The sequence below is a fragment of the Hemicordylus capensis genome, chromosome 1, assembly GCF_027244095.1.
Source record: "Hemicordylus capensis ecotype Gifberg chromosome 1, rHemCap1.1.pri, whole genome shotgun sequence".
NCBI classification, from domain to species: Eukaryota; Metazoa; Chordata; class Lepidosauria; order Squamata; family Cordylidae; genus Hemicordylus; species Hemicordylus capensis.
Window position 1 is genome coordinate 140,682,067 of NC_069657.1, and position 25,280 is coordinate 140,707,346.

Consider the following 25,280-nt stretch of genomic DNA (forward strand, 5'->3'; position numbering starts at 1 on the left):
TTGGCACCTTATGTGCACTGCACAACCCCTTGCTCTGGGCAACCCCAGTGCCCCCCAAGTGGAATCATGGGGCTGCTGAAACCTCCATTATTCCCCATGGGAGAAATCTTAAAGACACGTAAACTTCAACAAATCACAAAAGATCAGCCCTTTGCCCAATTCCTTTGAAATAATTCTGGAAGTTTCCTTGCCCCCATTGGGCACTACCACCCACCACACTCTGCTCTGGGTCATCCCTTTCCCCTTGATTTGAAGCGATACATTTGCTGGAATCCCCATTATTCCCTATGGGAAAATTCTTAAAGATGTGTAAACTTTAAAAAAATTCACAAAAAAACCCAGCCCTTTGCCTAATTCCTTTGAAATTTGGGTGGTAGCTTCCACCCATTGGACACTACCACCACCACCCACTCTTTTTGTCCTGGGACCCTTTTTAAAAATCCAAATCGATTCTGATTCGGATTCAGAAAATTTGGCTACAAAACAAAACAGGGCTGATTCAGATTCAGAAAATTTGGGTACAAAACAAAATGGGTATGTTTCGATTTGGCTACAAATCAAAACAAGAAAATTCCAAAATGCACACCCCTAGGGAGCTCCTTCGAGAACCTTCTATAGCTCTTTCCCTCGGCTACATTTTGGTGGTGGCTCCGCTCCCTTGTTGGTGCGGCAGCAGCTTTCTCTTCAGTTAGAGTGTCCACTGATTTAAAAGAGACTGTAGCAGGGAGAAAGGGCAGGTGTGTGAATGGACAGGTGACCACTAGAAGAACCTAAGTTACAGGTAAGCAACCTGCTGTTCTTCATGATCTCAGTCTTTGGTTCACACTGATGGGCACATCATAAGCTTATGTATCTGGAGGAGGGAAGCAGTCACTGGAAGATGGAATTCAGCACAGCTTGGTCGAACACTGCATCCTGACGCTCCTTGACATCCAGGGATAATGCAATACAAAGGAGTTTGGGGTCGCCCATGTATCGGCCTGGCAGATAGTTCCCAGAGAAAGCTTGCCATCAAATGCTGTAGAGGCTGCAATCGCCCTGGTGGAGTGGGTGCGAACCAGGGCAGGTAAGGGTTAGCAAGCTGGTACACTAATGAAATGGCATGTACAATCCATCCGGACAAGGTCTGAGGAGTAGGCTGTGACCCCAATGTGTTTTTCCCATAAGATATAAAGAGGTATGGATCTTTTGCCAGGTGAGCAGTATGACAAATGTAGAAGGCCAACATTCATGGAATGCAGGAGTTTTTTGGCCTAGGAGGTCGGGGTGGGGACCAAGCAGTGAGATTGTCCATGACCTATGAAAGGTGGAGACCACTTTTGGCAAGAATACTATGTCCAGTCATAATTGTACTTGTCCATGTGGAAGGTCACATATGGAGAACCGGCCTCAAGTGCCCAGAGTTCGCTTACCTTGTGCGCAGAAGTGATGGTGACTAGAAAAGACTGTCTTCCAAGTGAGAAGATGAAGATCACATGTGGCAAGAGGTTTGAATGGTTTATTCATCAACTAGGTAAGCAAATCCCAAAGTGGGGGTGACCCGTAACATATCCAGGTAGGTATGAGCTAATCCCTTAAGGAAACACTTCACCGTAGGGTCTTGAAAAGGCTATGGTTTGCTGACGCTTGTCATATAGAACGTAATGGCAGCCAAATGCACTCTATGTGAATATAAAGCCAGTCCAGAGGTTTTTAAATACAGGAGGTAAGATAGCAAGTCTTAGATTGTCATGTTGCTGGGTGCAACCTAATTTACCAAGATATTGAACAAAATGATGTTGATATGTCCTTCTGGTTGTAGGTTTCCTGGAGGCCTACAAGATTTCCATTAGCTGTGGGTCGCTAACAGAAGGAGCCATGCCATAAGACGAAGGCAATCTGCATCGGAGTGAAGCACCTTCCGTTGTTCTGGCATGAGCAGATGGAGGATTCATGGTAAGTGGCACCATCAGACATAGTTGGGAGAACCATAACCTCCTGGGCCACCACAGGGTATCAGAATGGCTGCTGCTCATTCTTGCCTCAGATTTTTGAAGAACCCTCAGCAGGAATGTTTAGAGCAGGGCTGCTCAACTTAGGCCCTCCTGCAGATGTTGGCCTACAACTCCCATAATCCCTGCCTATTGGCCACTGTGGCTGGGGATTATGGGAGTTGCAGTCCAAAAACAGCTGGGGGGCCTAAGTTGAGCAGGCCTGGTTTAGAGGTACGTGGAGGACCAGTTCATTGCGAAAGCATCTCTCATCAAGTATCTCCCTAGGCTTGCCCTCAAGCAAAAGCAAGGACATTGATGATTGACCTGCAAAGTGAAAAGATCTATTTATGGAGTGTCCCATCGAAGGAATAGGGATGAGACACAAACTTTGTCTAGCTGCCATTCATGGGATCCTACTGAACTTCTGCTTAGATTATCAGCAAGTGTGTTTGTCTGACCTTAGATATGGATTTCAGAGAGGACCATTCAGTAGGTGGAGAGCCCAGGTCCAGATTCTCAAGGATAGGCTCAGTAAGGATGTGGACCCTGTGTCTCCCTGGCAATTAACGAAGGCCTTGGCAGTGGTATTGTCTGTATGGATTCATACCTGGCAGTTTCAGAGATGTGGCAAGAAGCCTTTGATCGCTTTGAAAATTGCCAGGAGTTCCAGATAGTTGATGTGATGAGTTGCTTCGGAGTAGGACCAATGCCCACTGATATGCAAGGCTAAGAAGTGGACTCCCCAACTGTATTCAGAGGAGTCAGTAGTGGCAGTCCTCACAGAAAGTCTGTGAGTGAATCGAGTCCCTCTCTCCAAATAGTGATAATGGGTCCCTCAGGCAAGGGAGTTCTGAATCCCTAATGGAAGAACTAAGGACTTCAGCTGGGGGTCTGATTGGGGGTCAAAGTGATCTATGAACCAAACTTGTAGAATGCTCATTCTCAGCCTCTCATTTGGCAACACTGACGTGGTGGAAGCCATGAGACCTAATATCCATTGGATCTTCTTGACTGAGTGTCGGGTGCATCGAGTCAGGATGGTGGCAAGTTCCCTGATGGCACATATTCTGTCTCATGGAAGATATGCGTGAACCACTACGGAATCAAATATGACGCCCACGAACTGTATGGTTTTAGGGTGTTAGGTTCAGTTTCTTATAATTGATTCATAGGCCCATGCTGTTGAGCAATTTGATAGTGGTGCCCAGGTTCTTGGCTAGAAGATCAGCTGAACTTGCAGTGAGAAGCTAGTAATCTATAGTTTAAAAGGAGGATTTGGACATCTTGTTCCTGAAGGTACACAGCAACAACTGCCTTCGTGAATACACAGGGAGGCTGAGGAGAGGCTGAAAAGGAGGGTTTTGAATTGGTATGCGTTGGGTCCTACCTGCAAGCAGATATATCTGTGGAGTTGGAGATGGAGATATAGTATAGTAGGCAACCTTTAGGTCTTTGGAAAGAAACCAGGTGTCTTCTGACAGAAAGGTGAGCATGTCTGCAACTGTGAGCATGTGGAAAAGCCTGCACTGTATGAAATAATTCAGGTCTCAAAGGTCCATTGTGGTTCAGAATGGTAAAAAAATAGGAACAGAAGCCTCCTGTCACACCTGATAGAACTGGTTCTATAGTCCTATGAGTAAGGCATTGAGTACCATGAACAGAGTTGCAGTAGGGGGAGTTGGGTTGATGAGGGATGGCTGAGGAGGGAGATCTTTGAATTCTATCACGTAGCCTACTCTGATGGTGAGCACCCAGTGGTCTGTTGTAATGTTTTCCCAGGTGTCCAGGTAGGGCCATAGTCAGCCCTACCAAATCTCAGAGGAGTGTCAGACACATTTCGTGTATGAAGAAGACTTTTTTCCAGCCCAATTCTGTTTTTGATTGGGGAACTGCAGTGCTTTCCTGAAAGAGCTTGGCCTTTGGCTACTAAAAGGACGGGTCCAAGCTCTGTGAGAAGGAGAAAGGAATTTTTGATCCTGTGGGTTTATTGCATTTGAAAGATTTCATATTATTTGGATTTAGTTGATGGCAATGCTGTGTTTCTCAGCTTGTGCACCCTTCTCCATGGTTTCATTGGTTTTGGAGCCAAAGAGAGCTTCACCATCAAAAGGCAGGTCCTCAATGTGAGACCGAGCTTTAGGGATGAGGTTAAAGGAGCAAAGCCATGCATGGCAGTGGAGTGCAAGGAAGGAGGCCATTGTCCAGGCAGCACAATCTGTTTGGTGTCTAGAAGAGTGTAGTTGCTGCTTTGTTAAGTGGAATGCCTCACTTCTAATAACATTTGCAAGATCTCTTTGTTCCTGTGGCAGCATGTCCAAGGAGGGACCCGATTTCACTCACAGAAAATAGTTAGTTATAGCGTCCCATGCATGCCTTGTAATTGGCAATCTTTAATTGCTAGGTCAAGGTGGAGTAAATACGGTGACTAATCAAGTCCAGTCTTCTGCCATCACAATCAATGGGAGTCGACAGAGTTCGACATTTAGGTAGAGCAGGTCAGGATCAGGTTTGTCAAGACTGACCATACCCATGTTGGTCAGACAGAGATCAAGCTCGATGATGATGGATTGTACGTATTGGTGACCTATAGTAATATTGTGGGGATGGGACCAAGAAGTCCTGCACCTCGAGGTCAGGCCCAAGATCCCCAGATAGGGAAGGATCCGAGTTCATGGGGTACACCTCCGTGGTCAGTACCATTGATGGTGTAGTCAGTGCCATGGGTGCAGTTGAAGTCAAAGTCATAGGGCTACATGTGGACAGCGCCTTTTCCCAAAGTAGGGATCTCAGTCGTAGTGCCCTATTCTTTCCTGCCTGTTTTGTAAATTTTTGGCAATGGGAACAAGATTCCACTGGCACACAAGGCAATGGGAATGCCCATCCATTGATGGAAGTTTGGCCCGACAAACAGTGCATCATTTGAACATCACCTTACTAGCCATGCAGCATGATCTGAAAAAATAGGGTTGACAAGTTGTTCTAATGAGAACTAATCTGTTTACTTTGCTTTCATTGTCCCTACAACTGTACCAAATTTGGTCCCAATCGATTCCCACTTGTACCTCAAACATTCATGTGTCTACAATCTCGAATCAGGGTGGATGATATCATCACAAACTATACCCTTGAGCCATCCCTATGTGTCCCTACACCTGTAGCAAATTTGGTTCAAATCGGTTAGACAGTCCACAAGTTAGCCACTTGCATCTGCCAACTTGAATCGGGGTGGATGATGTCATCACAAACTATGCCACTGAGGTGTCCCTACAGCTCTACCCAATTTGGTTCATATTGGTCCAGGCATTGCAAAGTTGATAGGGGGTACACACACACACACACACACACACACACACACACACACACGGATTGCCAAGTGATCCCATAAACCTACTGGAAAGTAGGCTAAAAAAAATAAGTTCAGCGGTTCCACCTCTCTCTGTAGAGGAAGAGAGGGTGTGTGTGAGAGAGAGACAAAGCCCCATAAAAAAGATGGAGGGGGTGTGATAGGAAAAATCAAAATGCAAAAGTGGAAGTGGGAAGATAAAACTAAGCTAAAAAGGAGGATAATTTTCTCATACTAAAGAGAAAGCAGATGTGTTTGTTTTTTAGACAATTGATTGAGGTGCCTAAAAGAAACGCACCTCAGTTGGAGCTGTTGATCCTTCGATGGACAACAAAGAACTGAGAGGAAAGCTGCTGCAGCACCAGCAAGGGGGCAGAGCTACCACCCAAATGTAGCAGATGGAAAGAGCAATAGCTCCTGAAGGAGCTCCAGTGCAGGCACAAGAGCCTATCAGTGTGAACGAAGACAGAGACCACAAGAAGAACTACTACATTAAGCAGCATTTTATAAAACTGGAGAACAAATTTCCTTGAAACGTTTATGAACTAGACCCTCTTGGATAGCAAAAATGTGCATTATTGTGTTTTGATGGTCAGATTTGCATCTTTGTTAGAAGTATCAGTGGGAAACTTGATTTAAATAAATGATTTAAACCAGCCTCTTTTTTTAGTGATTTAAATAATTAAAATAATTATGTAAACAGCCTTGTTAGAGCTGCCTAACAAAAAGCTGTATACAAATGTTTTAAACAGATGAATAAGGTACAGTTCTTAATCAGTATACTGTCATTTTAAGATGGAATGAGACTGCAGACCAAGCTACATGCTATGACTCCCGGAACATCTATTTCCCATCCTTCCCTTTCAGTTGCATCCAGACTCGGAGGAAAGAATTTTATGTAACTCAAAAACTCACATAGCACACTTTGAACTTTCCTGGTAAAGTTGTTTTATGATACTTGTTCTTTTTTGCTGCTCTTCAGACATGTTCCATTTTGTACTAGCTGTAGGTTGTTACCTTTAAATCACTCTTCTTTTTTTTACTTACACTTGGGCCAACTAGGGGTAGAGCTATAATTGAGTGGAAGGGTTCAAAGAACTCAGCCCCCCAGCTCCTGAGGGCCCCCCAGCTCCACCCCTCCCTACTTTCTTCATTATCTCCCTCACTCCGAGGGGTGAACCCTTTCCCCTAGCTACGCCCCCGGGGCCAACTAATTGTAAGAGAGAGAATTGTTCTCTGCATGCAGAGCAAAAGTGTAGTGATGCTACTCTGTGTTATGGTAGACATGATCCCAGAAGTGCAGTGGGGAACACATGGCAGTGGTGAAGGATAATCACTCTACTCACATCCAGAAGAGATTTCCTATCTGAACAGTCTAATACAGCTCTAGTTTAGTGACTTGGTAGATATGATCCCTGAGATGAGGTGGGGATGGTTGGAATTAATCCCTAGATGGAGGCTGGTGTACCCAAAAGCATGCACACACACACAGTGTGCACTATGTGCACAAATTATATAAGGCACACATAGCTCACTTGTACCCATCTACAGCCCCACTAACTCCAAATTTCACCAGCTGTCACTGCCTCCCACCACCACCACCCAAGAATTATTTCTACAGGCACCCTGCCAATGCCCCCAGAGGCTGGATTAGAGTGTGTGTGATTATGAGAGCCTCTTACTGGTTGTGGGTGGAGAAGAAAGTACACACACACACACAAATATTTGGGGGGGGGGAGATAAACCCCAAATTTATATTGTCAAGAGGTTATGTTATAATTGTCCCATTAATCTAAACAAACTCATAAGTGAGGGAGAGGAGCTTCTATGTCCCATTCCTTACTTTAAAATCTTGAAGGCTGGGCATAGGTAGTGTTGAGAATTCTCTCTAGTAAGAGATACCCTTTCATTACAGCCGAGTGCACAGAGGCACAAAACAGCGGAGTCTGCCTAGGCATGCGTGTATGCTGAGAGTAAAAGAAACTTGGAGCCAGTTCATAGTTTCCAATCAATATAAGGAGTGAATATAATCTGGGTGAACTCCATTCTAGATAGGAAAGTGGAGAGATAGGATCTCTAATCTAGCTGCTGGATGCAGAGGGATGGTTTCTGCATCTCTGCACACATGGTGCAGGGAGAGAGGAGCGTGGGTGTTGCAAGGGAGAAGAAAGGGAAAGAGGAAGAGGAAGTGGAAGGAAGGAAGGAAGGAAGGAAGGAAGTCCCTGAGAGTAGCAATCTACATATCATAGGGATAGTGTCAGAGCAGTAGAGAAGGGATGACCAATGTCTTGACCCCTCTAGCCCTCTGACTCACTAATCTGTCCCCCTTTGTCATTGAGACATGAGACAGCGCAGAGTCCTTCACTTCCAACAGGTAGTGCCGACGACAAAGCCAAAGGCCAAATTCCTGCAATTTCCATGGTTTTGGAAGACTACTTCAAGGACTACAAAGCAACAAGCACTGGAAACCAACATCTGGAATCAGAAGGAAATGTCAGGAACATACTTTTATCTAGTAGCTGTGCTGCCCTTTCTCTCTCAACATGCTTATGGCTGCAGCTTCTTACAGACTACTACTTGCTACTCACACCACTTCAGTCCCTGAAAAAGCCCTCCATAGTCCAATACAACATAAAGCAATGGTTTTGCTTCTAACCCAATGACGCAATCCAGCTCCACCGGATTACAGAACATCTCAAGTGCATTCACCGAATAGTAATAATTTAGCTCCTTCAAATGTTCATATCACTTCACGTACACACAACCACCCTGTAAAGGCTACTATTATTATTCCCAAATTACCGGGGGGGGGGGCGGGGCGGGGCGGAGTGGCTTGGCTAAGGCCACCTAGTGAATTCATGGCAGAGGCAGGTTCAGAAACAGGGGCTCCACCTGATTCATGGCTTCCTCTCTCAGCCACTATACAGCAGCAGCTCTGGAAGATATCCTTCCTACATTCACACCACTGGTAAAAAGCTGCCACTAGAACAAAATGGGGTTCAACTCTGAACACAGCTGTCCATAGTTCATCACCTTGAGTATTTCTTGGAAAGGCAGTGTGCACACATTTCTTAACTACAGAGTTTTAAAACTACATAGTTGTGTGAACAAGTACACAGACATCACTGTATCAGGGCAGGGTGGTGGGGCTGGATATGGGTGAGCTGACTGAACTTAAATCCTAGCATGACTTAATAATAATAGTTATTATTATTTAAAATATTTATACCCTGCCCCTCCAGTGCACTACTGCTCAGGGCGGCTCACAACAATAAGATAGACACAGATACAATAAAAGTAAAATTAACTTTAAAAGTTTTTAGAAGTCAGATTAAAAACCACAATTATTAGGTTCAAATTAAAACTGAAAATTATAAAAAGCTAAATAACCTTCCAGATAGAACAGAATAATAATGGAGCATTAAAAAGCCTCCTTAAAAAGGTGTGTTTTAAGATGTTTTTAAAAAACACTGAGGGAGGGAGCATGGCGAAGCTCTTCAGAGAGGGCGTTCCAAAGCTGAGGGGTCACAACTGAAAAGGCCCTGTCGTTAGTCCACGCCAACCGGATCTCTGTTAGTGGTGGGGTCATGAGTAGGGTCTGAGATGATAGAGGGCCCTGGCAGATTCATATGGGCAAAAGTGGTCCGACAGGTACCCCAGCCCCAATCCATGTAGGGCTTTAAAGGTCAGTACCAGCACCTTGAATCTAGCCCAGAAGTGGACCGGTAGCCAATGAAGCTGATGCAGGATGGGTGTAATACTCGTGAAGTGACTTGCACCTACGAGCATCCTTGCGGAAGCATTCTGAACCAGCTGAAGCTTCCAAAGTCTTCAAGGGCAGCCCCATGTAGAGCACATTGCAGTAGTCCAATCTGGATATTACCAACGCATGAGTGACTGAGGTCAGGTCCGACTTCTCCAAGTAGGGTAGCAGCTATGAGGTTGTGACTTGGCGGGAATTGGGACTCCTCTCACTGATAGTTTCCAGTCACTTCTGGGCATTCAGGCTCACAGCTTTAGGGTGCACCTGGCCTGGATTCTTTTCTGAACTTAGTCCAGAGGTGGCCAACCTGAGGGTTTCTAGATGCTGCAGCTGAGGATGATGGGAGTTGTAGTCCAACAACCAGAAAGCCTCAGGTTGGCCACCCCTGGCCTAGAAATTCAGGTTGCAGCAGGGACCACAAGTGTTTTCTACTCACTCTAGCTTAGCCTTTTCTCTTGGGCCGAATAAATTTATAGCTTAGGAACATAGGAAGCTGCCGTATACTGAGTCAGACCATTGGTCTATCTAGCTCAGTATTGTCTTCACAGACTGGCAGAGGCTTCTCCAAGGTTGCAGGCAGGAATCTCTCTCAGACCTATCATGGAGAAGCCAGAGAGGGAACCTGAAACCTTCTGCTCTTCCCAGAGCAGCTCCATCCCGAGGGGAATATCTTACAGTGCCCACATGTGGTCTCCCATTCAAATGCAACAGGGTGGACCCTGATTAGCTAGGGGGACAAGTCATGCTTGCTACCACAAGACCAGCTCTCCTCTCTTTAAAACCTTCATAACTTCCAACTGAAACTGATGTGTGGTGTTCTGTGTGGGGCTGCTTTTGATGGCAGCTTAGAAGCTTTGACCAGTACAAAACATCACAGCCTACCTTGTGATAATGATGAGTCAGTGGAAGCACATCAACACTAGCTTCCTTTTGTTTTCAGGCTAAATTTAAGGTGTTTATAAAGCCCTAAATAAACTGGGCCCAATATACTTGATGGACTTCTTCAATCCCTCTGTTGACCTCCAAGATTGTTCAGGAGTATCCTCTTAAGTTTATCATCCATGCACCACATTGGGACTGCAAGGATACACAGGGAGGCATTCTTGGTGGGCTGCATCTCAACTGCAGATTGTACTTACACAAGAGAGTAGACTTAATTTTGGGGGGTGGGATGCGATTGTAATTCACACAAATAGTATGTCCTGCTACAACACACTTGTGTACTCTGGTTATTAGAAATTAATTCTACTGATGTTCAGAGACCCTTTCCTCTATTGAATCACATAAATTCTGAACAAAGATAAGGTAAATAAGTTTGCATAAGCATCCTTCAGCATGATCCAGTACAATTTAGCTTCAGATATTCCCTCATTGTAACAAGCTTGTTTGCCAGGGTTCTAGAGGAGCCTGGACTACTCACTTTACTTTTCACAGAGTCATTGGTTACCTGTTACATCAGCTAACATAATACATATTTTCTGTGACTTGAATTTTGACCAAACAAATGTTCTTGGAACTACACATTTTGTGACTGATTTCCCCCGCACTTGTTTTTTAAACAAGGATACAGCAAAGTTTATCTTAGGGACTGCAGAGTCCACACAAAGATAAGGCAGGGACCAGTTGACAAAGTTGTCAGTCTCTGAGCTTACCGATGCCAATTGGCAGCCCGGAAAGGCAATGTCCACCTGGAAATCCTGAAGGGGGCTTGAGCCCCTCCACTCCTCAAGTTTAGGCCCCTGTACCACACACATATCCATGTAAATGTACATCGTGTTTATTTAACTTGGCTTTAGGTAGCCAGAAACAGAGTAAAATGAGGATGGTTTTACAAGTTGTAATGGGTTTTATATTACATGCCTCAAAGATTTGATAAGGTGGACTATAAATGAAATAAGTAAGCTTCAAGTATGTCTAGTTGAAGAAGTGCAAAACTGCACTGATTTCAAAGGCATTGGCAAGATTTCACTCCTTGCAATTACATTGTACCATTGACATACATTCTATTGTTCTCTAATGCAAGCACCATCATGTGTGGTTTTCATTGTTTAAAGCTGGTACACCTTTCCCTACTGAATTTTCCAGTTCTGATCTGCTCATCTCTCTCAACACTTGGTGAATAGAGGCAAAGGGAACTCTAGGCCATCCTTCACTCTGAGAGACCTATGTGAGTTATGCCACCAATAAATAATCAGCTCTGACTTCTTGCAAGTCCTCGATAATACTTCATTCTAGAAAGGTAATGTATTAGCTACAAGGGCAGAAGATTAAAATCAGCCAAAGAGGACCTTTTATCCTCAAAACTCTCCTAGCTCTACATCTCTCCGATCAGATGTTCAAATAGACCCACCAGTAATTCATGGGAGTCACAAGTGGGTTTCCAGGCTTCCAGCTGTAGATGCCGAGGACAATGAAGCACCAGGAGTTGGAATGGTAGTTGTGAGGGACATTTTATTTGTAAGAAGGAAAGGCAGGAAATAAATATAAATATGTAAATAAACATACATCCAGGTCAGAAATTGGAACTGAAGGCAGGTACCCAACAAAAACACCACAACTATTGAGCATCCATGGGAGGGGTGTGTGTTTTGAGGAAGACTGACCTAGTTTGAATGCAATGTATAAAGCTCAACTTGGTTCTCGCCAAGTGTGGACCCAGCCATGACAAAATGCAAAATCCAGAATTCCAACAGAAGCCAATGGCAGAGAGCCATTGTCACACAATGTCACACAATGTCATCATTGTCACACAACTGGCATCACCTGACACAATAAATTTGATGACCACAGATATATGGTAAAAGGCTTCCTAACGACATGCCAGTCAGGTGGCTGGACTACTAAGAGTGTGAAAACACTTTGTATGAATCAGCCTCCTGCAGCAAATCCAAGAGGAATGAGTGAAACTGATACTTTGCATTCTGTTGCACGGCATTTTAAGAAAAGAAGTGCTTTGTCACGCGATCAGAAACTGCAAAACTGAAGGGGAGGAATAAACTAGAGAATGAAGAGAAGAAGCAAAAGTAGCTTTTGTGGCTACCAGCCAATATATCAGAAATAAACTGCAATAAAATGAGAAAGCATAGCATAAACGTCTATTACATCTCTGAAATTCTTCCAAGACAAAGACACTTGATAGAGTATTTTAACTTTGGCAGTGCTTGGGTAGCCTGCCATGCCAATACAGGGATTAAGGTTGAAGCTAAATACAATGGAATCAGCCCAGAGAAAGATGGAACACAGCAGACAAAGAGATATGTTCTTGAAGGGAAGAGAGCAGTGGATAGCTATGGAGGGGAGGGAAAACTAGGAGCAAAAAGACCTTAGAGAGAGGGTGACAGAATGAAACAAAGGTGCCAAAGAGAACAGAACTCTGATCAGAAACAGACAGAGGAAAGAGGGGTTGTTGTTTTTAAAATGCATATATACATACATAAGAATGCCTGAGAAATTTGTTTCCTTTCACCAGGTGTTATAATTTACTTTACAGAACACTTTTAAAAATAACCCACAGCTCACAAAACAACTTTGGTCTCCTTCGGAAGCAGTTTCCCTGAGTATTTACGTCCGCCTGCCCCACTCGAACTCCAGCTCTGCTGCTCTCCCTTTGATGTGCTTTTATTGCTCAGATTTAGTACAAATCTAGCCCTAGAGCTCTCACAAAAATGAGCCTGCCACTCTCGAAGACAAAAGTCCTGTGGCTGCCACCTTTCTCACTCAAGAGGCACACAAAACTGCAGTGGCCCAGGTCATACCAGCTATTGCTTCTGTGCCCTTTTAAGGGAATAGAAAGTCCAAGAAAGCAACAGGGTAATGCACAAGGCTCCTTTCCCACCATACAAAGAGTGGAGGCACAGCTCTTTCCAGGACGGATAGCTCTGTACACAAACAAGGGTTTCACATGAGCTTCTTTTCAAACCTGACAGCTGGACAGAGCAGTCCAAGGGAGGTTTCTCACCAAGTCTAACTCCAGTAGTAGAATAATAATTCCTGGGAAGAAAGAAGATTTTTCACACACACACACACACACACACACACACACACACACACTACACACACAGAGCCCTGCAACCCCCCTGGGGCTCAAAGTTCAAGGGAGGGAGGTAGAAAAACAAACAAGATGGCTTTATCCTGTTTTGTTTTTGAATCTCATTGTAGCATGTCAGACAACCACAATGGGAATCACCCACAAACACCAGAATGTCACAGCATCACATTAAATCATTTGATACTCCGCTTTCATCATTATGCAACCATTATCCATGCCTTGAGTCAGGGACAAAAAGACTCATTTCAAAGAACTGGTGCAACAGAATTCTCCATCAAGAGAACAATTTGTTTCCACCTCCCACCCTATCTCCTGGTACCCTTAGATTAGGTAGAATGCTTGCAAGGCATAAGGATTCCCCATAGTTCATTACACCTTTATAGCAATTGTCTGTGCTGGGCCTGTCCATGGATCTGGTCAGAAAAGAAACAGCAAGCCTTCCGATGAGTAATTGTCTTGTATCCTTTACAAAGGGTTGTTAACTGTCATGCTCAGTTGCCCATGATCCTGCCTCTGAGATGACGGTTCCTGAGATCAACAACACAGCATGTCCAGCTCCCAACTCTCTGTAGACCAGTAGATTCATCAGCCAACCAATATCCACCAGATGTTTTGAGCAGCAGTCATGTTGTTGTCATACCCAGTTCATGTTTCATCTGCAGAGCACTCCATGGCAGAGTAGCTGCCTTCGCCATCATCCAAAACCTCGTCATTTTTCATATTGGCCTGCAGGACTTCAGACTCATTCTCCTCCTGCTCTTCCGCTTCCTGCTCCCGAAGACGATGGAGACGTTCCTCCCTAGCTTCCATAAACTCCTGGGCCCCCTCACCCACCACAAAGACTGTGTCAGCCACTTTGGGTGGTGCTTCCACTGGGTTGTGGTCATAGGAGAAGAGCTTAAGCCTCTGCAGGTGACTCAAGTCAGGGAATTCAGCAAGCTTGTTGCGGTCAAGGTCCAGGATGTGAAGCTGGGTCATGCGAAGCAAAGGCTTGGGGAACTCCTCAAAGCGGTTCCCATACAGCCAGAGCCCCCGAAGTCCCCTCATGCGTGACAGGCTGTTTGGCAGTGTTCTGAGCCGGTTGTCACCCATCTGCAGGGACTGTAGTCCAGGCATTTGGAGCAGGACCCGGGGGAAGTGGTACAAGTAGTTGCTCTCAATCCACAAGCAGCGGAGATTCGTGAGCTGAGAGAAGTCTGCCGGAAGCCCAAAGAGACGGTTGCTGCCCAGATAGAGGCGGGTGAGGTGGGGCAGGCGACACAGTGCCTCGGGCACTTCCTCCAGTTTGTTAAAGTCCAGTGCCAGGATACGCAGTTCCTGGAGCCCTTCTATCTCTTCAGGTAGTTCTTTTATCCCTGTGCCACTGATGTAGAGCTTCTGCAGGGTGCCCAAGGCACACACCGGTGCTGGCAGTACCTTCAGGTGACGCCCAGAAAGCTCCAGCATCTGATCCCCACCACTCAGCTGCTCTTCAACAGCCGATGGCAGCCGCTCTTCCCTGCCTGAGGACCCGCCACTGCCCATCCTCATAGCCAAGGGAGAGTGCTGGCAGGACAAATGCCGCCGCCTCTGCCTGGTGGGTTCCAAGGAGACATGGCAACCAGCTAGGCCCCTGCCCACCAAACTGGCCCTCTGAAGTTAGGAGCCAGCAGGGCTCTCCGGATAAGGATTCCCCCTGCCAGGGATGGAGCTGATGGAGCCCTCCTCCTCTCCCTCCCTCAAGCAGCTTCCTCCCCGAACTGAGAAGACTGGCGTCCTCCTCAGATGATGGCCCCCGGAGAGGGCCCCTGCGCCCCGTGGGGCCTTCCCTCGCCCTCTGGAGGCTGGAGAGCAGCTCCTTGACATGGAATAATAAGCGAAGCTCCCGATGCAAAGCTGCAAGGCTGCCTCCTGCTTGCCAGGCTGCTCTCCATTCCCAGCCCACCCACTATCCTCCAGGGCTGGGACCCGAGGGCTGCTTCTGCTCCCTTCCCCAGCGGGGACCACCCCCTCTGGTCTTCCGCGTCCGTCCAGACGGGCGCTGCCCTCAGCCTGCCGGCCTCTCGCTCTGGGGCTCCCCGCTAGGTCTGAGCTCGGCTCCCACATACGCACCGGGCGCCTAGCGACTCGTCTCCATGGAAACCCCCACGCGGGGCCACCCGCCTATAGCAGAGCCGAACGGATCGGGTGGGGCGGGGCGGGGCTACGCGCTCGCTCGTTCGGCCCCCTCGCTCTCCCTCGCCCCCTCTCCGGCACACCCCCCTCTGGGAGTGGAAGAGTTTAAAGCCGGCTCACTGGAAGGGAAAGGCACGTTCCGGCGTTCTTGCCCTCGTGCCTGAGTTTCAGAAGGACGAGAAGCTCGCGCTCTTGGCTTCTGGAGTGGCAATCCCTGCAGCGGCTGCCCCGCCCTCTCTCGAATGCCCAGCTCTTCTGAGACCAGACCGCCCCGGTCAGTCTCTCATCGCCGCCCGCAGCTCCGTCCGTGCTGTGACCGGTCCTTCTCCTCCAGCCGCGTCCGTCCCCCGCGCATCCCACTTTTCTCCAAGCGCCGAGTCTTCTTCCGCCCCAGAAGGAGCAGCGCCGCCGCACACGTGCTTTCTGCGCCTTCACTTGAACAGCTGCCCAAAGGGCCGAACTTCAGCTGCTGCAATTTTCGCGCCCTCTCGACGGATTCGCATGCGTCGTTTCTGGGTGTCCGCCTGGAGCCCAGCGGCAGGGGAAAGGATGAGGGCAGAGCGCCTGGGCTGCGAGAGGAGCAGCAGAGGCACCAGATGCCCCAGGGAGGCTTGAATGTTCCCAGCACGCGCACTCCATCTGGGGAAAGGCTTCTCGCTGCACAATTAAATTACTGACTGACACAAACTTCCTACGCGTAGGAAAGTTGTTCTGTCCAGAGGAAGGCTAGGCTGAAACCTTCACCTCTGCTTCTGGAAGTTGTACTTTGGGGCGGGAACAATCCGTCATGCGCTTCGCCATCTGGTGCGCGGGGCAGGGGGGGCGAGCTAGACCTAACCGTCTGCTTGTGTTTTCTTGATTAGGCGAAGCTTCAGCACAGGAGGAATTACCGCATCTGTAGGAGGTGTCGACGGTTCCAGTGAAAATAGTATCATTTTAACACCAATAGCAGCTTACACAGATTAAGATAAGTAGTTTGGCCAGCTTAAAAGACCAATTTCCTCAACAGCTCAGAACCATCTGGCATTCCACTGTCTGCAGAAAGGGAGATCTACTATCTTTCTTCTCAAGTATCTAAGACATCGATTAGTGGAGTGCCCAGTTATGTGGGAATAAGCCCCAATGTATATATAGGATTTTTATGGTGCAGCAGGGAAGTAGCTTGCCTAGAGATTGCAAGTTCGAATCCTCGCTGGTTTGTTTCCCAGACACCTATATCGGGCGGGCAGCAGCCATATAGGAAGATGCTGAATGGCATCATCTCATATTGTGCACTGGAGATGGCAATGGTAAACTTCTCCTGTATACTACCAAAGAAAACCACATGGCTCTGTGGTTGCCAGGAATCTACACCGACTTGGGCACAACTTTAAGCAAGAAACCAGGTTGTAAGAATCCCATCCTGAAGTATTCATAGGCTGGTTATCGGAATACTAATGCAGCAATTATAATTTTTACAGTGGCAATAGTTAGAAGCCTTTAGAAAATCCTGAGACTTTGATTTTCATTTTACAGCTGAGGAACTGAGGACTCCAACTCACAACCACTTATTAGGGCTATTCCCATTTAATTCGGGTAGGGGATGCATGCACCCTATGCAAGTTCAGGAGCTGAGAATGTTCCCATTTTCTGATCATTCTGTGAGTAAAAAGCATGGTAGGAGGGGGAGGAAGTGATTGATTGTCTGCTAAGCAGTAGCTGAGTTGAGAGGTTTTTCAATCTACCATTTTAAAGAGCTGGGTACAGCTGCTGGGTAGAATGAAAGCCCTTCGACACAGCTGCTTAGCAGGCAATTGCTTCCTTTCCCTCCTACCTTGCTTTTTACTCACAAACAATTGAAAAATGGGAGCATGCACAGCTCCTGAACTTGGGTAGGACATGTCTCCTACACTAATTAGAATAGTGTGAACCAGCCTCTTGTGTTGTATCCATTACCATCAAATAGTTTCAGCTGCTATGCCACAAGTTGAGATGGTGGTATGAAGACCAAGAGCTTTTAGTGCACAAATGCAGAGCAGCTTTTTGAGGCCTTGAGCAGACTGTGAAAAGGTTATCAGTGCAGATTTCTGTCTATGGTATTTACCTTCACAGGACCACTTCAGTGTATCGCATCTGCTGCTGAGTTAGTGCATGCTACAGATACCACACCAGAAGCGGCTGAGAGACAAATCATAATAGTGCACCATCATGATTGTTTATCATGGCATTAACAAGAAATGTACCCTTGGCCCTGGCCTTTGAGCATGAAAAGTTAGTGATCAGTTTAGAAAACACCATCCATTTACATACAGAAGAGGATGTTAAAGCACGAGAGAGACACCACAGAAATGTTGCACAATAAGTACATCTGTCTTATCTGGATTTGGTCTCAGCCCATCACCGCCTCCAGGCAGGCATTTAGGGAGGTTATGCCCTCTCCTGATGATATTTATTTATGTATTTATTATATATTCATCACATTTATATACTGCTCAAACTTTTGTCTCTGGGCGGTTAACATAAAACAAAACACATATAAAAAGTTAAAACAATTCAGCAATTTAAAATCAATCACAAAATTAAAACCAACACATTTTAAAAGGCTGAAAAAGCTTGTTTAAAAAGATGGGTTTTTAGATGTGTGTTTTTTTTAATTGCCAGAGATGAGGAGGTCTCCATGTTGACATGGAGAAAAAGATTTGGGTGTTATCTCCCCACAAAGGCATGGAACCACAATGACTAGATACAAGATACAGTCCAACATCACAGGGTGGTCATGTGTGCTATATAAAAAGGACCTCAGGATTGCAGGAGATCACAAAGAGAGTGTGTCAGCAGTGTGTCATTAGTTATTCTGCACTAATCACATCTCATCCTCCTTGTTAGAGGGCAGAGCTAGATCTAATGGGCTTAAGTTAAGGCAGATAGATTTTACCTGAACATTTCAGTTGAACATTTCTTAACAATAACAGCAGTTCAACAATGGACCAATTATTTGGGTGAACTCTCCCTCACTGGACACTCTCCTTCAAGCAGAGGCTGGACAACCACCTGCTGAGGATGCTCTAGCTCTGGATATCTTGAATTAAGCAGGAAGGTTGACTAGATGGCCTACAGACCCGCCCCCCAACTCTATTATTCTATTAATAAGCTTGTCTCCCAGGCTCTGCCTGGTTGTAAATAGGAAACCAGCAGCCGGTGTGCAATTGGAGCATTCTACCCTAAGGATATGTGCTTTGAAAAGTAATCTTTCAGTTACAGGGACATGTAAAATAATTTCTGCACCTGCCCAATATGTGTGATAAACAAATCAAGAACTCATACATAAATTAATGGCAACATTCATGCGCAGCCTGATTCTAGCAGGTAGAAACGGCAATATTGCTTCAGACCCTAGCCTGGCTTCCATAGAAACAAACAACTTTCTGTTCACCTTGTTGAAAGGTGAATCAGATCCTCGGGATCCTGCACAGGATTAGCAGCACACATCAGTTCAGCATTTCCCTGATCCCCAATAACTCTTCCAGTGTATCCCCCCTGGTAGGCTAGTTATTTTGGTACCAACTCCCCCTCAGTCTTATATATCTCCATCATCATGGGTGGCACTCGCTCTGAATTAGTCTCACTCCAGATGGTTGTAAAAGTGATAGGTAGTTCTTTTTCCAGAGCTATGTGCAGGCTTCTCTCTTTTCCAAACAGTTACCAGCTGATGTTTTAGATCTAATCCATATCCATATGTTCCTTACAAGCTCTAACATTGCCTCTGGCATGGATATCCATGAAACACTTGTCCAGGTAATCACTACCACCATCACCCAATGTGGAAGGTACACACCTCCACATCCACCCACAAGTGTATACACACACACACACACACACACACACACACACGAGAACCCCCTACTCACTCAAACACAAAGGTAACAGAATGGACTGCTTATCTTCAGAAAATGCAGCTAATCCATCTGGGGAAATACAAACACAGATATTCAGTGGGAGGGAGAAAGCAAAGAGTGAGTCTCAGGCAACAAATTAGATATGTAAGAGAACAGCATGGCAGAATGAATGATTCCACAGGGTGTACACAAAGATAGAAATATCAGGATTATGGAGGAAGAGAGGAAGGATCTTTGCCTTGTCTGAGAGCTCTCTTCAAATACGTTGTCATGTGCCAGCTGGCAAATTAGAAGTCGTTGAGAGCAAAACCCCAGAAATAATCAAATAGCCTGAGGTTTACAAGGTGAAATTCTAAAGGAGTTAATACCACATAGCTTTACCAAGGAAGGAAAAAAGGTGACATCAGATAAGAACCTAATTTTTTTCCCCAAAGTTGGGGTGGGATATAAGAGTAGAAGAAAGACACATTTGGAGCAAAGAGCATTTTCTGGCATCCAAAACCAAGATAATGGAAACATTTGCTTTCATAATCATACCTCAAAGCTGCAGAAACAGACAAGTAGTACCATGCATGGGGAAAGGATATTAGATGGAAGCTCTTTTTCCCCATTTTTACTTTTTTCCCCATTTCTAAAAGCCTTCTAACAAGTGACAAGTCAAGCTAGCTCCTACACTCCATATACACACATGGGGGGGGGGAACCCAGGGCTTGTTATTGCCCCATCTTTGAAACACCCTGGCTACAGACTCTTTTCAGGCAGCAAATGCATTCTACAAGCCCACTAAGCCTCAGAAAAGTTCTAAAAGAACATAGGCTTTGCTGGGTAAAATGGCAGACCCATCTCCAGCTTCTCCCCGCCTTTCAGTTTGAATAAGAGATCAGGTATGTCACACTCCAAGCACAGTGGAAAACTGATCTGATGCCAGATATCATTACACTGAATTTGAAGCTGCTGCATCTGATACTGAAGTGTTCTTTTTCTCAGTGTCAGAGCAGCCCAGCTCATGAAACATTCACTAGGAGTGAAGAATCATCCACAGAGAGAAATGTGAGAAGTGGAAAAAGGAAGACAATATATTGTGGCACCTATTATAACTGGACAGAAAACTGCGAACAAGAGCTGAGATGGTGTGCATTGTGCCAGAATGGGAAGAGAAACCAAGGTGTCAGTTCCATTTGAGAGGATGGAGGGGGAAGAGTCCAAATTTGTGCAACAGTGCATGTGATGGTGGGGAAAGGGTCGTTTTGTGCATCTGTATACTGGGACCAGTATACTGTATACTGGGAGGTATGGGAGGAATATGCTTTTCACATGGGCTTCCACCATGAAAGGAGACAGGGAATTCCAGCTCTGCACACACTTCCTACCACCTCACACCATACAGTGTTCCCCCAACTGTGTGAATGTTTATTTCACAATGCATGAAAGCAGTAATGTTCTACTGGTTATGTAGGTGGGTGAATGTGTGTATCACAGCACAAAGGGGTATATGGAACTCTTGCTGTAAGGTATTTGATCACACCCTGCAGGGGTTTGTGTGATCTTACTTTCTCTTTCAACTTGTACTGAGATTAGGGAGATAACTAATCCTTGCCACCACAAGGCAAATACTTCTAGCTGAAAACAAAATACTATTGGTGAGAGGACATTGTCCCAGATGTGACATCTGTTGAGCAAGCTTTCACTCCCAGCAGAGATTCAGTGCCAAGCAATCTTTCCTTGCACTGCAGTTAAGGGAATCGAGGGCATTCACTGCAGACAGAAATGGGCTGGTGGAAAAGGAGAGTGAGACTGATGGCATCCTGGCTGTATGTGGAACAAGCATTAGACTTCTGAAACATGGACATCATGTGGTGTGATCACAGACACCACCCACCCACTAGATAGACAGGATATTTGTCTCAGAGGCCCAAGTTACCCAATGAAAAGAATGGATGCAAATGTTGGAAAACTCCAAAGCATAGGTGCAATGTGGTCCCCTATCAAGGGCATCCAATGCCTTGCATCTGGCACCTACACACCAAGCTGGTCAGATGGTCACGTGATGAAGCCTCACTGTAGGGATGTGCAAACAGGTTCAAATTCAAACTGGTTCGAAGGTTCCAACTTGAACCAAACAGGGCATTCTTATAGCAATGCCAGTCCTCCTACTTTATCCTAGCTAGCCAGTGTAAGGGGTAGGGGTGGGCACAGTTCTTTGGCTTGAGGCCCCTCTGGCTTAACTTTTTGATTCCCCCCCAGCACCCCCTTTTTGCAGATTGTTCTTCCGGCAGCATTTTCTTTTCTTTTATTCAGTGTTTCTCTTTTAGCTTGTTTGTTTGGGTGAATGGGTAGCTGGAAGGCTGCTCATCATTCCCCCCCACCCACCCTGGATGAGTGTGCTGCCGTCTGCCACTGGTCAGGGTTTTTTTTTTTCCCCCTTGACCAGTGTGTGGGGCAGAAGCCTCTTCAGGATGATGAGGAGGGGTAAGTGGTTGCTTTTTGGTGCCCCCATTATCCTTAGTTTTCATTAAATAGGGCCTCCTAGGTTGGGTTTGGGGGAGGTATTTTTTCTGTGCTTTTCTTTTCAGGTGGTTCCTTGGTTTTGCAAGTCACCTTTAGTTGCCTCCCATTGCATTGTGTTGTTGTGGGTGGGTAATTAAGCTTTTCTCCTTTTTTTGGATAGGGTTTTTAAATTTTTAGATTCCCACCCCGCATTTTTAAATTTATTTTTTTAAAAAAACATTTAAAACCCCCAGGGATGTCTGAGCGCCATGTGGCGAGCAAGGCTAGTAGCAGGGTGGCAGGCAGAGGCAGTAGGGGTATCCCAGCTGGTGTGGGAGACCGGGGTGCGCGGCAGAGAAGATGCTGTCACGGAGTTCCACAGGTCCCCATTGGTGAATTCTTTGCCCCAAGCAAGGTGGTGACAGGAAGGCTCTCCTATCTGGAGGATCCTGGTGCCACTGAGCCAGGTCCAGGTGCACCGTCAATGCTGCCACCCCCTGCGGAGCCTGGCAGTGCAGGGGGCTCTCCTGCCAGGGAAGCTGCTTCCATGGCTGAGGTGGAGGGCAGGGGCTCAGTGGCTAGGAGTGCAGCCAGACTGTCTCTCTCTCTTGTCCCTCCCAATGCTCCTCTTGCCACTCAGTGCCCCCCCCCCCGGTGATGCCCAACCAGCAGCCCTGGATTAACCATAAGGCAAAACAAGCACATGCTTAGGGAATCAAGGGAAGGGGGGGCACCACAGAGTTCCCCCCCCCTAACTATCATGCCCTTAACTCTTTCACTGAACATAAGAACAGCCCTACTCGATCAGGCCCAAGGCCCATCTAGTCCAGCATCCAGTTTCACACAGTGGCCCACCAGATGCCGCTGATAGCCACAGGAAGGTGTTGAGGGCATGCCCTCTCTCCTGCTGTTACTCCCCTGCAACTGATACTCAGAGGCCTCCTGCCTCTGAGGCTGGAGGTAGCCTACAGCCCTCCAACTAGTAGCCGATGATGGACCTTTCCTCCATGAAGTTATCCAAACCCCTCTTAAAGCCATCCAGGTTGTTGGCTGTCACCACATCTTGTGGCAGAGAATTCCACAAGTGGATTATGTGTTGTGTGAAAAAGTATGTCTGTTTGTTGGTCCTAGATTTCCTGGCAATCAATTTCATGGGATGATCCCTGGTTCTAGTGTTATGTGAGAGGGAGAAGAATTTCTCTCTCTCCACTTTCTCCACACCATGCATGATTTTATAGACCTCTATCATGTCTCCCTGCAGTCGTCTTTTTTCTAAACTAAGAAGCGCCAGGTGTTGTAGCCTTGCCTCATAAGAAAGGTGCTCTAGGCCCCTGATCATCTTGGTTGCCCTCTTCTGCTCCCTTTCCAGTTCTACAATGTCCTGGCGGTGGTTGCTGTGTGCCTCCTCTCCTGCCCCCCAACCAACTTCCAGAGCGAGCGGCTGTTTTCACATGTTGGTGATGTGGTAACATCAGCTCGATCCTGGTTGGACCCTGGCTTGGTGGAGCAGTTGGTGTTTCTCAAGGTTAACCTCCCCCTGCTGGGCTACCCCGAGCTGGAAGTTGAGCTGGGTGAGTGATTGGCCCATGGTTGACCTATGGTGTTGGTCACCTGCCTGGCAACAGCTTCCGCTCATCCCTACCCTACCCCTTCTTTCTTCAGCCGTGTCATGTCGCAGTGTGCCACTAGTGCTGTGACATGATAACTGGACACACACACAGGGGCATAACCTATGATGCTGAACATCCCCCTGGTTCTACCTGGACAGCAGCACTTGGGGGACTGTGGGCACACACACAAACACTAGGCAGTTGTGCCAGTACAGCACTGTGTACATTTGCAAATGTGTAGATTTGCTAATGTGTAGATTAGAAAATATGTAAATTTGTAAATTTTTGAATGTGTACATAGGTGATTTATCTTTGGGGGCAGCGGGCGTCAGGGACTGAAAAATGTGGATTTGTAAAAATGTAAATCTGCAAATGTGTAAAACTGTAAATACTTGGATATGTAGAACTAGCTGCTGTAAATGTGTAGAAGTGTTGTGCAGATGTCTGTCTGCAGGTAGGGGTGTGTGTGCATGCATGTGTGTGTGTGCGTGCATGGAGGTTTTTGTTGTGTGGGTGTGGTGGAGACAAGGGGTTTCTTTCCTTTGCGTAGATAGTGTTTTGGGAGCTTTGGTTTGTGTAGATAGTTGGGGTCAGGCGCGGGCCGTGAACGTGCCTCTGGGGGGGCGGCGGGCAGCTTCTTTAAGTGTAAACTGAGCCGGTGCTCCATGCCACCCAGCAGCCCCCATGGCAGGGAATCACCTCCGCCACTCACCTAGCTTCCACGGAGGCGAGCCCCCACCAGCAGCCAGGTGAGTGGCGGAGGCAATTCCCCGCTGCAGGAGCTGCTGGGCGGCACGGAGCACCGGCTCCGTTTACACTTAAAGAAGCCACCTGCCGCCGCCCCCAGAGGCATGTTCATGGCCCACGCCTGGTTGGGGTGTGTATAGCTGTTCTATAGATGGATGTGTGTATATACTTGTATATGATATGTTTGTGCAATGTGTATATAGACCCCCCTTTTTCTTTTCCCTCTTCAGTTTAGTTCTAGAACACACCTGTACACTGACGTATGCACTGCCAATGATGAGTCAGTGGTCTGGAGTCAACACGTGTCTGTGGCCTGTGTGGCCCCCAGCAGAGATGTGTGGACCTACTAATCTGAGGCAGATTTTCCTTGTAGGCACACCGCATGCACAAAGAGAGGAGCAGAAAAAATCTCAATGTGTATTATTTTAATTTCTCATTCAATGTGGTTTGTTTTTGCCTCACCATCTTTCTTTGCAGTTTGCGTGCCGGGTTGGTTTTGCTGCCTTGTGCTGTAGTGTGTCTTGCTAGGTGTTTGTTTGTGGCTGTAGTAGTAGTCTTTGATGTCTGGTGGTCTGGTTTTCTTGGTTTTTTTGTGGAGGAAGGCAGGCCTGTCTCTGTGGTTGGTTTTCTGGTTTGCAGTTAGATGTCTTCTTAGTTGCATCACTGCCTGCTGGACTGTGGCCTGCTAGGGGCACAAAACCAGGGTGGGTGGTAGGCACCCATGGGTGCCAACAGCCACCAAAACCCCAAAGCAATTGGACAGTCCTGCAATTTTTAATGATTTTTTATTTTATTTTGCATTTTCCCCATCGTAGATGGGGCAGCCTCAAATCCACATTATTCCCTATGGGGAAAATGCAAAAAATAATAATAATTAAAGTCTTCAAAAAAATATTAAAAATTGCAGGAGTGTCCAATTGCTTTGGGGATTTGGCGGTTGTTGGCACCCATGGGTGCCTACTACCCACCCTGGTTTTGTGCCCCTAGGTGCTCTACATAGGGAATAATGGGCCAGTTCGAGTCCCCATTATACCCTATGTAGAATCTTTTAGAACCGGTTCGAGTTGGGTTTGAATTCAAACCGAACTGGGGGGGGGGGGTTGAGCAAAACAAAAATGGAATCTACCCACCCCAGTTCAAGGTTGGTTCACATTTGGACTGAACCATCCAAACCAAACCACACCCCTACCTCACTTTTGCCTTCTAATTAACTCCATTATCTGATTCTGGATGTCTTCAAACTTTCCCAGACCCTTCATTTATCTTTTTCCTTACAAAGT

At 46.5% G+C, this 25,280-nt stretch overlaps 1 protein-coding gene across 1 annotated transcript; it reads right to left on the reverse strand.

Moving 5' to 3' along the window:
* Nucleotides 1–11,510: 11,510 nt before the first annotated feature.
* LRRC10B (leucine rich repeat containing 10B) lies at nucleotides 11,511–15,348 on the reverse strand. Its single transcript, XM_053284094.1, has one exon. It carries the CDS (start codon nucleotides 14,655–14,657, stop codon nucleotides 13,773–13,775), a length of 885 nt encoding a protein of 294 aa, XP_053140069.1. The 5' UTR covers nucleotides 14,658–15,348; the 3' UTR covers nucleotides 11,511–13,772.
* Between the last annotated feature and the right edge of the window lie 9,932 nt (nucleotides 15,349–25,280).